This window comes from Pelophylax lessonae, assembly GCF_965119305.1.
Source record: "Pelophylax lessonae genome assembly, chromosome: 13".
Lineage (NCBI taxonomy): Eukaryota > Metazoa > Chordata > Amphibia > Anura > Ranidae > Pelophylax > Pelophylax lessonae.
Window position 1 is genome coordinate 17,857,050 of NC_138780.1, and position 13,519 is coordinate 17,870,568.

General features: G+C 44.7%; 1 protein-coding gene across 1 annotated transcript in view; it reads left to right on the top strand.

Moving 5' to 3' along the window:
* INSRR (insulin receptor related receptor) overlaps positions 1-13,519 on the top strand; it is a gene marked incomplete at both ends in the record, with an annotated part of 134,892 nt that overhangs the window by 94,694 nt on the left and 26,679 nt on the right. The window contains 3 exons of the mRNA XM_082274828.1: positions 4,035-4,171; positions 7,065-7,233; positions 10,568-10,676. Of these exons, the coding sequence (XP_082130954.1) occupies positions 4,035-4,171; positions 7,065-7,233; positions 10,568-10,676 (415 nt within the window). The remainder of the gene's footprint in view (positions 1-4,034; positions 4,172-7,064; positions 7,234-10,567; positions 10,677-13,519) is intronic.

The window sequence follows — 13,519 nt, forward strand, 5'->3', positions numbered from 1 at the left end:
CCACGCATGATCGGAAACCGTAAGGCAGGCCATAGACGTTTCGAATAACATACGATTTATCGTGCGATAAACGCAAGCGGCACTCGTGTACACCATCGAGTGTACCATCAATGTGATCTGAAAATCGTACGACAAAACACTATTTTTTCTGCCTTTTAACCACATCTCTACTGGACACACTCCCTACTGTTCTGTGTTTTGTTAGGCGAAATCATACAACTCCCCCATTGATACGAAATTTGGCCGATTTTCGCAAAAAAAAAACATGTTGGATATGTGAATTTTTGCTGTCGTACGAAAATCGCATGTTTTACATACCACACTAACGATACGAAAATCGTTCGATAACACTGGCATTTACGATTTTCATACGAAATTCGAAACGTCTATGGCCTGCCTAAGATATTCCGCAGTGGTCAGACGTATATACATCACTTCCGTTGCGTAGCTATGAAAAATACACTTGGTCAGTGAATCGTACGAAGAAAGTCGGATGGTTTTTAGGCAGAGTTGCTTTCGATTTTAGTAACATACAACAATTGCGAAACTTTAGTCGTACGATTATCGTACGATAATCGGAATGTGTGTACGGGGCATAACACAGATTTAGACAGATTTGTGAACAATATTTAAGAGAAATAGGCCTTTTGTGTTCATAGAAAAAGTCTTAGATCTTTGAGTTCAGCTCATGAAAAATGGGGGGAAAAACAAAAAAGTGTTGCGTTCTATAATTGTGTTCAGTGTATATACATAATACTTGGTCAAGATTTTTTTTTGATTGTTTACAATTTAAGTACCGAAGGCTCCTCCACTCAATTCAGTAATTTAAAAGGGCTTCAAGGTTTGGTTTTGGGTTTCGTAACAAAAATTCTTCATGTGCCATTTCAAATAGATAAAAACAAGACGAAAAAAATGGCACAAGAACTGGTACAGAAGACTCACCGGCATCAATTTTTAAAAAGCAATATCAAACATCATACATTAAAAAGTACTTGATGTTAGTCGAATATAAAGTTTTTATAGAGTCCGTGGAGTACTAGAGCAACACTTGTGGCAGCTCCCTTAAGAGTGAAGCAATTCTCTGGAAGACAAGTAAAGGAACCGCAAAGTGCACTGGAAGTGTAGCAAGTTGGTCAAAAAGGGATTTCTTAAACAGCCAATTGGCTACTCACATTGAATTGAAGATCAAGAATTGTATACAAAGGGAGTCTGTAGTCATTTGGGGAACCCCCAGGATGCGCTACAGTGGGTTTGCTGTAATTCCAGCAGAGTGGATGGATCAGCTGGCTGGGATTCCGCATCACGGTGTAGAAACCAGCGTGAAACGTACTCAGAGACGGGCCAGACGTCAGACGTGTCAGGTAACGCGTTCCAAAGCTTCCGCTTTTTCCTCTTTCTCTCTTTGAAATGCGTTACCTGACACGTCTTGACGTCACGTCAAGCCCAGCTCCAAGGAGTGCATTCCACGCTGGTTTCTACACCACAAGGCATTCTCCCAGCAAGCGGATCCACCCACCCTGCTGTAACACATCCCAGGGGTTCCCCATGTGACTACAGACTCCCTTTCTACATGCTTCTTGATCTTCAATTCAACTACGCCATCTAGTGGCTAATGAAACGACTTGCAGGTGCGTTGTTTCATGCAATATCGCCACACTGCCGTACAAAAATGCACAGCGGCCGGTCGGCAAATGGTTAATAAATTCATTTTTGACTAACTTGCTACTCTTAGTCCAGTGCACCTGTTCCTTTTTGTCACAATCTGGATGGAGGCCGAAGTGCAGAGAGGACTTCCCTTACAGCTCAGTGCGAGTCACCCCTGGAAGTGGTATAGGAGGTGAAGCGTCCCAAGTAGCACAGGTCTCCTGTGGTGAGCACCAGATTATTTCAGGAACTCTGGGTAAGGCAGGCAACTAGAGGAGTAGTAAAAGCCAGGCCGAGGGTCAAACACCTGTGATCAGTCCAAGAGCAAGGTGGGTAGCAGAACAGGGACGAGCCAGGGTCATACACAGGTGAGCAGGCAGAGACAGAGTCCCTAGGCAAGCCGGGGTCATACACTGGGAAAACAGGCAGGTAGTTAGCAAGAGCAAAGTCCGAGAGGCAAGCCGAGAGTCAAACACCAGGAGGAGATCAGATGGTTCAGAAACAAGCCGGTGTAACGTTAAAAAACCATACCCCGTGAAGAAACCATACCCTCGTCACTTCCGGTCTGAAACAGCTGAGCAGCGCAGCAGTGCGCATGCTCAGAGCCCCGGATACCTAATGGAACATGAGAGGATTTGAGAAGTGCGCATGCTCGGTGGGCATGAAATTATCACGGCACCGTTTTAATGTTATACTTCCGGCGGGTACATTAAAACACTTCGGCTGGAACATCAATCATCTCCTCTGCTATCGCTGTCACTTCCCTCATCTCCGGTAATAAAAATAAAAGCGGCGGCGGGTGTATGAAATGTAAATGACGGCGAGCGCGGCTCCGTGATCCGCTTTTATATTTATTACCGGAGATGAGGGAAGTGATAGGGGACGGAGCGGAGATGATTTATGTTGCATAGCAGCTGTTTTAATGTAAGCGCCGCAAGTTTAACTACGGAGAAATCCATACCCTCCGTAGGTGCACCGGAAGTGACGAGGGTATGGTTTTCTCACGGGTATGGTTTTTTCACGGAACACGGGGTCACAACAGGAAGTCCAAACAGGAAACAGGAAGCACAGGAACACAGGAAGCTGAGAGATAATCCAGCAATGAATCTGCTCCTATGGTCAGCAGAGGGCAGTGTCAATTGAGGCAGGAACGACCATTGCTATTACTGGCAATGTTGCCAGTTCTACGGCCATTTCCCTGATGGGCTAGCAGAGGGGTGTGTCGATTTGAGCCAGGAGCGTCCATGACTAGCACTGGCAGAAATGCCAGTACGGCTGTGTCCCTGACACTTTTTACATTTCAAATCGATAATGTGCTCTGAGTCAAAACTATATAAAATGATGGCTCTGTAAGCTAACTTTGGTTATCAAAAGGCCCAATCAGTCAAAAAAAAAAAAAAAAAACACTTGTCAAGGACTAATTGAAATTTTGTTCTGAGGCTGGCCATTTAGGAGTGAATGTAGAAATCTGCCGGTCTTCTATATGCTCATAGAGATAAGGATAATCAGCCCATCTGGCCAGAATCAGACAGTTATCGAATACCTAAAGCCATTGCTCCCAAATGTCCCTCAATTAGAGGGACTGTCCTTCTGCTGAGACCGAATTCTTCTTTCCCTCATGCAGCCTCAGTTGTCCCTCTTTTTGGTCTGATGTGTACATCTCTATTAAAAATGTACCATTTTTCTGCCAAAAGTGTTATGTTGCACTAAACTTCTTATCCAACCTCCTATATTACTACATTTTTGAAAAAACAATATAAAGAAAAAAAGAGTCCTTGTTGGGTTTATCTGATCATTTTCCACATACTAGATCTTTACGGTCTATGTAAACGGGGCCAAGGCAGAGACATGTCGTTTGCCTACATTGTGTGTGCTAAAGGTGTCCGTTTTATCATTTAAGAAAGTTTGGAGGTATGCTGTAAGTATTGTTTTTCAATAAATCCGTAATGCTGTATGTCTGCTTGTTCCACCTTATTTACATGGGTTCATTGTAATTTATATCACAATCCATTTACAGGCCTGTTGATTGCACCCATGGCCGTACCACACATTTTTTATGTGTAGAAAAGGTATTGTATTTATCAGGCCCAGTGGTTTATACCCAAGTGACTGATCACCTTTGTAAAGTATTTAGTGCTGCTTCCAAATAGATTTTCCCTCACTTACTGTCATAATGCGTAATGGATTGATGAAACCTAGTGTAAAAAATGTAGAGGAGAACAAAAACTTTAATATTGTCTGGACCAATCCTAAATAAACTGTCGAGCTTAAAGTGCAGGTTGGAAAATGCTGAGCTATCTGAGGATCTATATGGTGCCTACTTTGTATACTGTTACTATCATTAGACCGCTAACACAGCATCTTCTATATTTTTTTTTTTTCCTTTACAGCTCATGCCGACAACATAGCTGGTAATATATCATGGCATTCTGCTGGCCATAATACTATCTATATAAAATGGGAGGAGCCACCTAATCCCAATGCATTAATCCTGAAATATGAGATCAAGTACAAGGGCGAAAATGAAGTAAGACTCCAGTCACTCAGCTATGATTTTGGAAAAATTGGTTCAGGGTGGAAATTTTTTGTTTCCAAAAATACAGGGGGTTCTACATTCATGAACTCTGTCAGTCGTACGTACTCATTATGTATTTCTAAATCCATTTTTTTTTTTTTTTTTTTTAAAGATTGTATATTTTCATTCTCCATCTCTGTTCTCTCTGAATATAACACAATTCATATTTTTTATTTATTTCTGTTGCACTCTGTGGTGTGTGGGTGGGTGTAGCTATTGGCTGATGAAAAATGAATATACAATATTATTTATAATTGGTATCTAGACTACATATTACACTTTCAAGTGATTTTAAACATTTTATGCAATCTAAGCATTAGATACCAGTGACAGAATGTTACAGTGATACATTCTTTTTCAAAGTATTATTATTAATATTGGAAGCAGAACTTACCGTGTTTCACCAAAAAAAAAAAAAAGACCGGGTCCTTTATTAATTTTGACTACAAAAAACACACTAGGATTTATTTTCAGGGGATGTGTTATTAATTTACGATTTGTACAATGACTATCTTAAAGTGGTAAAAAAAAAAAAAGTACACTGCTCAAAAAAATGAAAGGAACACTTTTTAATCAGAGTATAGCATGGACCCTATAGAGGTTGCACAGGCAATTCAACTCCTCCAGGATGGCACATCAATATGTACCATTGCCAGAAGGTTTTCTGTGTATCCCAGCACAATCTCAAAAGCATTGAGGAGATTCCAGGAGACAGGCCGATACTCCAGAGAGCTGGACAGGGCCATAGATGGTCCTTAACCCATCAGCAGGACCAGTATCTGCTCCTTTGTGCAAAAAGGAACAGGATGAGCACTACTAAAACCCCTACAAAAAGACCTTCAGCAGGCCAGTGGTGTCAATCCCTCTGACCAAACAATCAGAAACCAACTTCACGAAGGTGGCCTGAGGACCGGTACAGTGGAGCTCGATTGGCATTTGCCATTTAACAGCAGAATTGGCACTGGCACCTTGTGCTTGTCAGATGAGAGCAGGTTCACCCTGAGCACATGTGATAGACATGAAAGGGTCTGGAGAAGCGGTGGAGAATGTTATGCTGCCTGTAACATCATTGACCGGTTTGGTGTTGGGTCAGTGATGGTCTGGGGAGGGATGCACAGACCTCTACAGGCTAGACGATGGAACTGTGACAGCGATTAGATATTGGGATAAAATCTTTCGACCCATTGTCAGAACCTATGCTGGTGCAGTGGGTCCTGGGTTCCTCCTGGTGCACAAAAATGCCTGGCTTCATGTGATGAGAGTATGCAGACAGTTCGTGGAGGATGAAAAAATGTATACCATTGAATGGCTCCCACGCTTGTCTGACCTAAATTCAAAAGAACACCTCTGGGACATTGTTTCGGTCTATTCAACGCCCCCAGGTTGCACCTTTAGGAGCTCAGTGGTGCCCTGGTCCAGACCTGGAAGGAAATACCCCGGGACACCATCCGTCATCTCATTAGGAGCATGCCCCAATGTTGTAAGGCATGCATACAAGCACATGGGGGGGGGGGGGGCATAAAAATCAGTACCATTTTGAGTTGCTGCAATGAAATTTCAGCAAAATTGACTAGCCTGCTGCATCTTCTTTTTTTTTTTTTTTTTTTTTTTTTCGGGGTGTCTTTGAATTCAGCCCTCTGTAGGTTGATCATTTTAATTTCCATCAAACGATGTGGCATCCTTTTGTTCCTAACACATTACCCAGTCCATACCAGTATAGATCCTAACCCGTTATCCAGTCCATACCAGTATAGATCCTAACCCATTATCCAGTCCATACCAGTATAGATCCTAACACATTATCCAGTCCATACGAGTATAGATCCTAACACATTACCCAGTCCATACCAGTATAGATCCTAACACATTACCCAGTCCATACCAGTATAGATCCTAACACATTACCCAGTCCATACCAGTATAGATCCTAACACATTACCCAGTCCATACCAGTATAGATCCTAACACATTACCCAGTCCATACCAGTATAGATATCCAGCATGAGATTTTTCTCCATTGAGATCTGATGTTTTTTCAAAATGTTCCTTTAACTTTTTTGAGCAGTGTACATATCCTGATCCTTTTAAAGCATGATAGACAGCACAGTGCTCATACTGTGTCATTTACCTCTCTCTATGTTCTAAAAAAACCTGCAAAAAAACCCAATAAAATGTTTTTTAAAAAGTTCCTGTGTCCCCGGTCTTCTCTCCCCGTCAGCTCAGGAGTCGGCATTATGACATTCTGTAATCCCAAAAATAAACCTTGGTTAAAGTCATTGTAAAAATATGTAATCCATTTTGTTAAAAGATCATATAATGGGCCTTGTCTCTCCTTTTTGTAACTTTGTGGAAAACACCTTTTCAGAGTCACTAAGCACTCATGTGACCCACCGGAGAACCTCTTCCCCCCACTCCAAATAGGGTGGGCTATTGATGTCAGCCGGGAGGAGAGGATCACGTGAGCATCCAGTGGTGCTGTTAATAAGGTATTTTCCACAAAGTTACAAAAGGAGACTCACTCCACATTTTATAATCTTTTTACGAAATAGATTACATGTTTTTACAAGGAATTTAACTAGGGCTTATATTGTAGCCATCCCCGAAAAATCATGCTAGGCCTTGTTTTTGGGGTAGGGCTTATTTTTGGGGAAACACGATAGTTGAGTGTTCAGATGAGTAGGCAGTTGGGTAATTGGGTACATAGGAAGTTGGGCAGGTGGGTACTTGTGTGGGTAGTTAGCATTTTGGAATATAATTCTGAAATTTGTACATGTTGCAAACCTCCATTTCCATGAGCATATAATTAAACATTGGGCTATATGTTGCTTTTTTTTTTCGTTATTAGGAAGGTCCTTCATCTGTCCGATGTGTTTCCCGCCAGGAGTTCAAAAGGCGCAAGGGGGTCTACATCAATGTGGCACAACCTGGCAACTATTCTGCTCGGATAAGAGCAACGTCATTGGCGGGCAATGGGTCGTGGACAGAACCCATCGTGTTCTCTGTACGACTTCCAGGTAAGTGTCATGTCAATGATTGACTGAGTAATCAAGCCAGTATGACAGGTCCTGAAGTTTGGGAGTGGGTGTGGCCCCTGTCCAGGGTTTTTTTTTCCTCCTCTATCCCATTGGACTTCTGTCCTGTGGGAGACAGGAGGAAGTGGGAGAAAATCTCTCCTAAAGCTGAACTCCAGCCTTCCCTTCAGTCTTGCACAGTTGTACAGGCCCCTCTCCTTGACTGAAATGGCTTACACCAATTTCAGCTTCTCACAATGTGCATTAGAAGCTGCAGCAAATCAGAATATAACCTGCTTCATTTCCTTGTTGGAGTGTTGCAGCAAATAAATTGAAACCCGGAATTAATTTCTTGGACTCGGAATCGAACCTTTATTTATTCGCTAGCGAAAATTACATAGCCCACCTCATGCCTGCTTTCTAAGTCAGTAAAAAAGCGTGTACATCACATATATGAAACAGCAGTTACGTCAAAGATACATATTTCCCTAACTAGCTTGGCAGCAATACAACACATATCCCCCCCCCCCCCCCCCCTACCGATGATTCCCATACATCTGTGTGTAGCTGTTACATCCCTGGCCTCGGCCTTCATGCTTATCTGTATTCTCGTTCTCTGTATTCTCGCTAGTTCTTGGGTAAAGGATTAGGAAAATCTAAGGGAGAAGGTGGGGGCCTCAAATGCGCAGCTTCACTGTCATGGTCTCTGTAGTACAGAGGAGGACTGGGCCAGGGGGCTGGGGGGCAGTTGCCCCCTGGGCCTCTCTGATGTCCTGTAAAAAGGCTGCACTGCTCCTGCCACAGACATGCCTAAAGGATTCCTGGTAGAGAGTATTAAAAAGTCCCCACCACTGACCTACTGAGTGCGGGTTGAAGACGAGGACAGAGTGCAGCCCCCCCCCCCCCCCCAGCATGGATAGTGTAAACTGTGTCTGAGCAGAGGCCAGTTCCATGCCCCACTGGAGACTCTCCTTCCCTGGCCAAACCCAACCCAGCTGTCCCAGCTCCCCCCAACTGCCCCCTGCTGGCAAAGTTGGGAACTCAGATTCAGCCAGTGAGTAGAGGGTACCCGGAGCAGGGCTTCAGCCTGGAATGAGGGTCAGGAGGAGGCTGGGAAGAGGTAGAGTGAGGGGGGGCGAGTCGCTGCACCATGGGCCTCTGGTTTGTACTTGCCCCCTGGGCCGAAAGTTGCCAGTCAGCCCCTGCTGTAGTACCACAGAATCTACCATTTTGTCATAAAAGGCTATTTTTCCGCCATTTTAGAAGCTTTCCAGGTACTGCCACATCCCCCCCTTTGATGCTGTCGTAGCAAGAGTTTGAGCGGAGACCAAGCATCACATAGCATCATTGCGAAGCACTAAATTAAGGGCGTATACCAAAAAGGGGTGAAGGAAGGAGTATTGGTAGTTCTGATTCTAAGTCTTAAAAGGCTATTTATCCACCATTTTAGAAGCTTTCCAGGTACTGCCACAGAAGGACATCCAACATAATCTAGGACTGCCCTCCCAAGCCTGACTGTCTCTAGCCTGACACTTTCATTCCTTGGATAGAATTTCTTTGCATGATGGAGGCTCAGCATCACCTGTGGGCATTACCACAGCCTTCTGTTTTCAGAAAGTTACGTAAAGCAACTCCCACCAGCCATATTGGTCTCTTCTTGCATAATTGATTCTCCCTGCCTGTCGGCGTTGGTGTATGTTTAGAACAGCCCTCTGGGCTGTGAGTCTAAACCCAGAAGGAAGACCAGGCGAAGTGCCCGTGACAGCACAGCGCTGGAGGGGATTGCTTGATAGGTAAATGTCACATTATGCTGTGCATACTAGTACTACTTAGTACTAGTACTTATGGCACTTTTCCACTGCAAGTACCGGCTCAGCCCTGCTTGGCCCGGTTTGGTTTTCCACTGCATGGTACGGTGTTGGAACGGTTCGGTACGGTTTGGTATGGTTTGCTTTTCCACTAAAGTAGTACTAAAGTAAGTCGGTGGGATAACAACGATTCTCTGACCAATCAGTGGCTAGTAGTGACTGCATGCAAAGGATTGTGTGATATGGTACCTCTTGGAACCACAAACAAGGTGGTACTGTTATGGCACTTTTCCACTGCAAGTATCGGCTCGGCCCTGCTTGGCCCGGTTTGCTTTTCCACTGCTGGTACCGCATGGTACGGTGTTGGAACGGTTCGGTACGGTACGATATGGTTTGCTTTTCCACTAAAGTAGTAATAAAGTTAAGTGGGTGGGATAACAACGATTCTCTTACCAATCAGTGGCTAGTAGTGACTGCATGCAAAAGATTGTGGGATATGGTACCTCTTGGAACCACAATCAAGTTGGTACTGTTTTTGAGAGCCGTACCATTTGGTTCCATGTAGTGGAAAAGCGCCGCCGTACCGTACCGAACCGTTCCAACACCATACCATGCGGTACCAGCAATGGAAAAGCACAAAAGCGAGCCGAACCGTTCGGTTCCATGCAGTGGAAAAGCCCCATTTCTAGTACTATTATTGCATAAAACTCCCCAGGGGCATTTTTTTTCAATTGGTAGTTTAATTTCACATTAAAGAGTTGTCACCAGAACAGGTGTAGTAGATTTGTCCTGGTTACAACTGTAACATTTTTAGACTTCCCATAATTTTCTGTCCCAGTGACCAAGGCTAGAGGAAATATAGAAAATCTTACTGGTGAGGTCCAGGCTCTATCAACTACAAACTGTTTTTATTTGTTTTCAGATACCCATTAAGTGCCTTTTTAGCATGCATACATTTTATTACTAATGTCCTCCAATGGAAAAAATCCATTATGATTTTATTTACTTAAAAATATTTACTGTTGTTCCTTTTTATATGTGAATTATTATTTTTGATGAAGGTACTGCAAAAAAAAAAGCAAGTATCCCTTGCTCCATAAAATGTAGTTCTTTGGACCATGCATCCCATTAGACCCCGTTCACACTGGGGCGACCTGTCAGGCGACCTGGTCGCCTGACAGGTCGCCTGCCATAGAGAAGCTGTGGACCCGTTCTAATAGGAGCGACACAAGTCGCTCCGACTTAGAAAAAGGGTCCGGAGCTTCTTTGGGGCGACCCGGAGCGACCTGCATAGACTTCAATGTTATGAAGTCCGTGCCGGCCGCTCCGAGGTCGCGGTGCGGGCAGCGCGCCGCGAAATATGAGGTCGCCCCGGCAAGTCGGATCGCCCCAGTGTGAACGGGGCCTAAGAGACTCATTGTTTTTATTTGTAGACTTCATTTCTCCCCAGACTATTGGGGTATAATTATGTATGTACATTTGGTGTGAGAAATTTTGAGGTAAACAAGGTGCAGATGATTTTATTTCAGAAAAAGAGGCCTCGGAGAATTTATATCTGCTGCTCAAGATCATGCCTATCATCCTCCTGCTGATCATAGCCTGCCTGGCTGCCATTATCTTCTATTACAACAAGAAGGGGTGAGTCTATCTTCTCTCTTCGTGTTATGTTTTTGGTTCTCTGACATAATGGTCCTACCCAAGGGAAGGAATAGATGGCAATCAGATTCCCAATGGTCCTACCCAAGTGAAGGGATAGATGGCAATCCGATTCCCAATGGTCCTACCCAAGTGAAGGGATAGATGGCAATCAGATTCCCAATGGTCCTACCCAAGTGAAGGGAATAGATGGCAATCAGATTCCCAATGTTAGGTGTACAGCTTTTATAAGATCTAAGATGAAATCAAACCTCCATGCAGGTGTTGTTTTGGAACAAATAAAAAGTGATTAGTTACAAATGAAGACTTGACGTTTGCGAATACATGGCAAAGCAGTCCAGTTTGATGGCCCCACCAGCATCACACACTCATCCATGCTTTTGCTTCCAATGCTGATCTGTTTGGTGTTTTTGGGTGACGGTGCTGGACCGATGAAACCAAAGGTTATTGATGGATGTCCTGTGGGGTGAATAATTCCTCGGGGGGACTAAGACCCTTTAAAGGGGCAGTATAGGTGGACTCGGTCTTAGCCTGCTGGCTCTCTGATAACCCCAATGAGGGCGTTCAAAAGAGAAACACTTGGAACGGGTTTAGAAAAGCTCCCAATACAGAAGGTCATCTCACTAAAGTAGGGTGACCAGATGTCCCCGGATTGAGGACACTGTCCCCGGACCAAGTCTTGTTCCCAGATTTAGGTAGATGGGGCATCCCACCCTGGCTGAGAAACCGCCTGGTGGCATGGGTGCTAATGCCCCCTACTGGACGATCTCACTGGCACTCCTGCTGCTGTTCAATGGAGGAGAGGCAGAGCCAAAAATTGACTGTGTGAAGGGCTGAGACCGGGAGGAGCAGATGGGGGGGGGGGGGGGGGGTCTGTTTGTACATAGGTGAGGATAGCGGGGGAGCAGGGGTCAGAGCTGATGCAGCTGCATGGAGAGATGGAGAGTTTAGCTGTTATGGGGGAAGGGCTAGGAGGTGGCTACAGAGATAATCTGTGAGAGAAGGGTGCAGAGGTGAGCTATGGATGTGGGGGCAGAAGTGTTCTCTGTGCATAGCAAACCTCCTGAACCCTGTACTCTATGCCTAACACCCTCCTGTATATTTTGAAGTCCTGTTCCCAGTGCTCTGTGTATTATGTAGTCCTGTACCCAGTGCTATGTGTATTATGTAGTCCTGTGTCCAGCGCACTGTGTATTATGTAGTCCTAAACCCTGCACTCTGTGTATTATGTAGTCCTGTACCCAGCGCTCTGTGTATTATGTAGTCCTGTACCCAGCGCTCTGTGTATTATGTAGTCCTGTACCCAGCGCTCTGTGTATTATGTAGTCCTGTGTCCAGCGCTCTGTGTATTATGTAGTCCTGTGCCCACCACTCTGTGTATTATTCAGTCCTGTGCCATTTGCCAATAAAAAAAATAGATAGATAAAAAAAATGTCCCTGGATTTCATTTTTGAAAATCTGGTCACATTACAATAAAGGGTACCTTTTTGAGAAGTTTATTCTGAAGAATCATTTGATATGCTTCCCAAATTCCACAAGCCAAGAAAGAGACATCAGAATCGTCGCTGTCGTCACTTTCCGTACCTGATGATGAATTTTCCCACGAATCGCTATCGCTCAGTTCTTCAAGTAACTCAGTTTCGCTGTCGCTGTTTTCCAGTTCGTCTGAAAGCGATTTTTGTGCAAAAAGAACACTTTTTGGACGCCATGGTCCTCTATTTTCCAGGCACAAAGCACTGGAAAAGCACCCTCTTAGGAAGAAGCTAAGCAAACATATGTGGCCCTGTCTGCTTATCGGGGGGGGGGGGGGGGGGCTGAATTGTTAGTCTGTCACATGTTTCCAGGTGTGTGTGTTGCGTCTGGGGAGTCTCCCCACTGTATCCAATGAGGGACCCTGTTGGACAGTGGAGGAAACCTGGCCAATAGCACACCAGGGCTTATGATGGTCTCAGTGGGCGCTGATTGCCGCAATGCACCCATGTGACAGAGCGTCTTTTGGCGGGAGCATCAGTCCCAGGAGGAGGTGACGGCTGTCTCTCCTCCTGTCAGAGAGTGAAGGTGGTCCAGTCAGTCGGCCTAGGGACCGGAGGTTGAGCTGGGCTGCAGAAAGGGATCCAGAGTGTTGTTGTCCGAGTGGAGCTGCTTTGCAGAGTCCTTCAGGAAAAACAGTATCTTGAGTACTCAAGATCTGCCCAGGGGTCTGCCTATAGAGAGAGGGGACCACTCCAGAAGGTCAAGGGGATCCGGGAGCCAGCTTACCGGTAGTTGTGGCAGTGAAAAGGGGTGCTGCATGTCAAAGCCCTGAAGATAGGGAGCTAAAGGGGGCGCCAGTGTGGGCCCTGAAGCGTTTGGCAGTACAGTAAAAGTGTGCAGTCAGCTACCTCAGGAAGGAGTACCTCAGGGAGCTAAAAAGGACTTCGGTAGTCAAAGGAAAAGTTACAGTATCAAGCCAGCGTTAACAGGCATTCAGCCAGCGTTAACCAGCTTCAAGCAGCATTTATCAAGAGTCCCTGCTTATTTGTGCATAGCTTAGTTACAGGAGTATCCCACTCATCCCTTCTCCCATCCAAGTTCCTAAATAAACCTAAAAACCCAAAGATCCTGGACTGGTTCTTGTCTCAGTGCTCACACTTGGAGAAACATGCTTAAATGTGCTGTTGTTGCTAGCAGTGACCCAGGGGGGACGCATATCCAGCAACGTGGCTGGGAATTGTGCTACATTTATATAGTACTTTTTTGTTTTTTATTATTCAGAACAAGGTCCTTAATTGGGAAAACAATGCAATGTACATAGGCTATAACTTTTGAAAGACTTTGGATAAAAT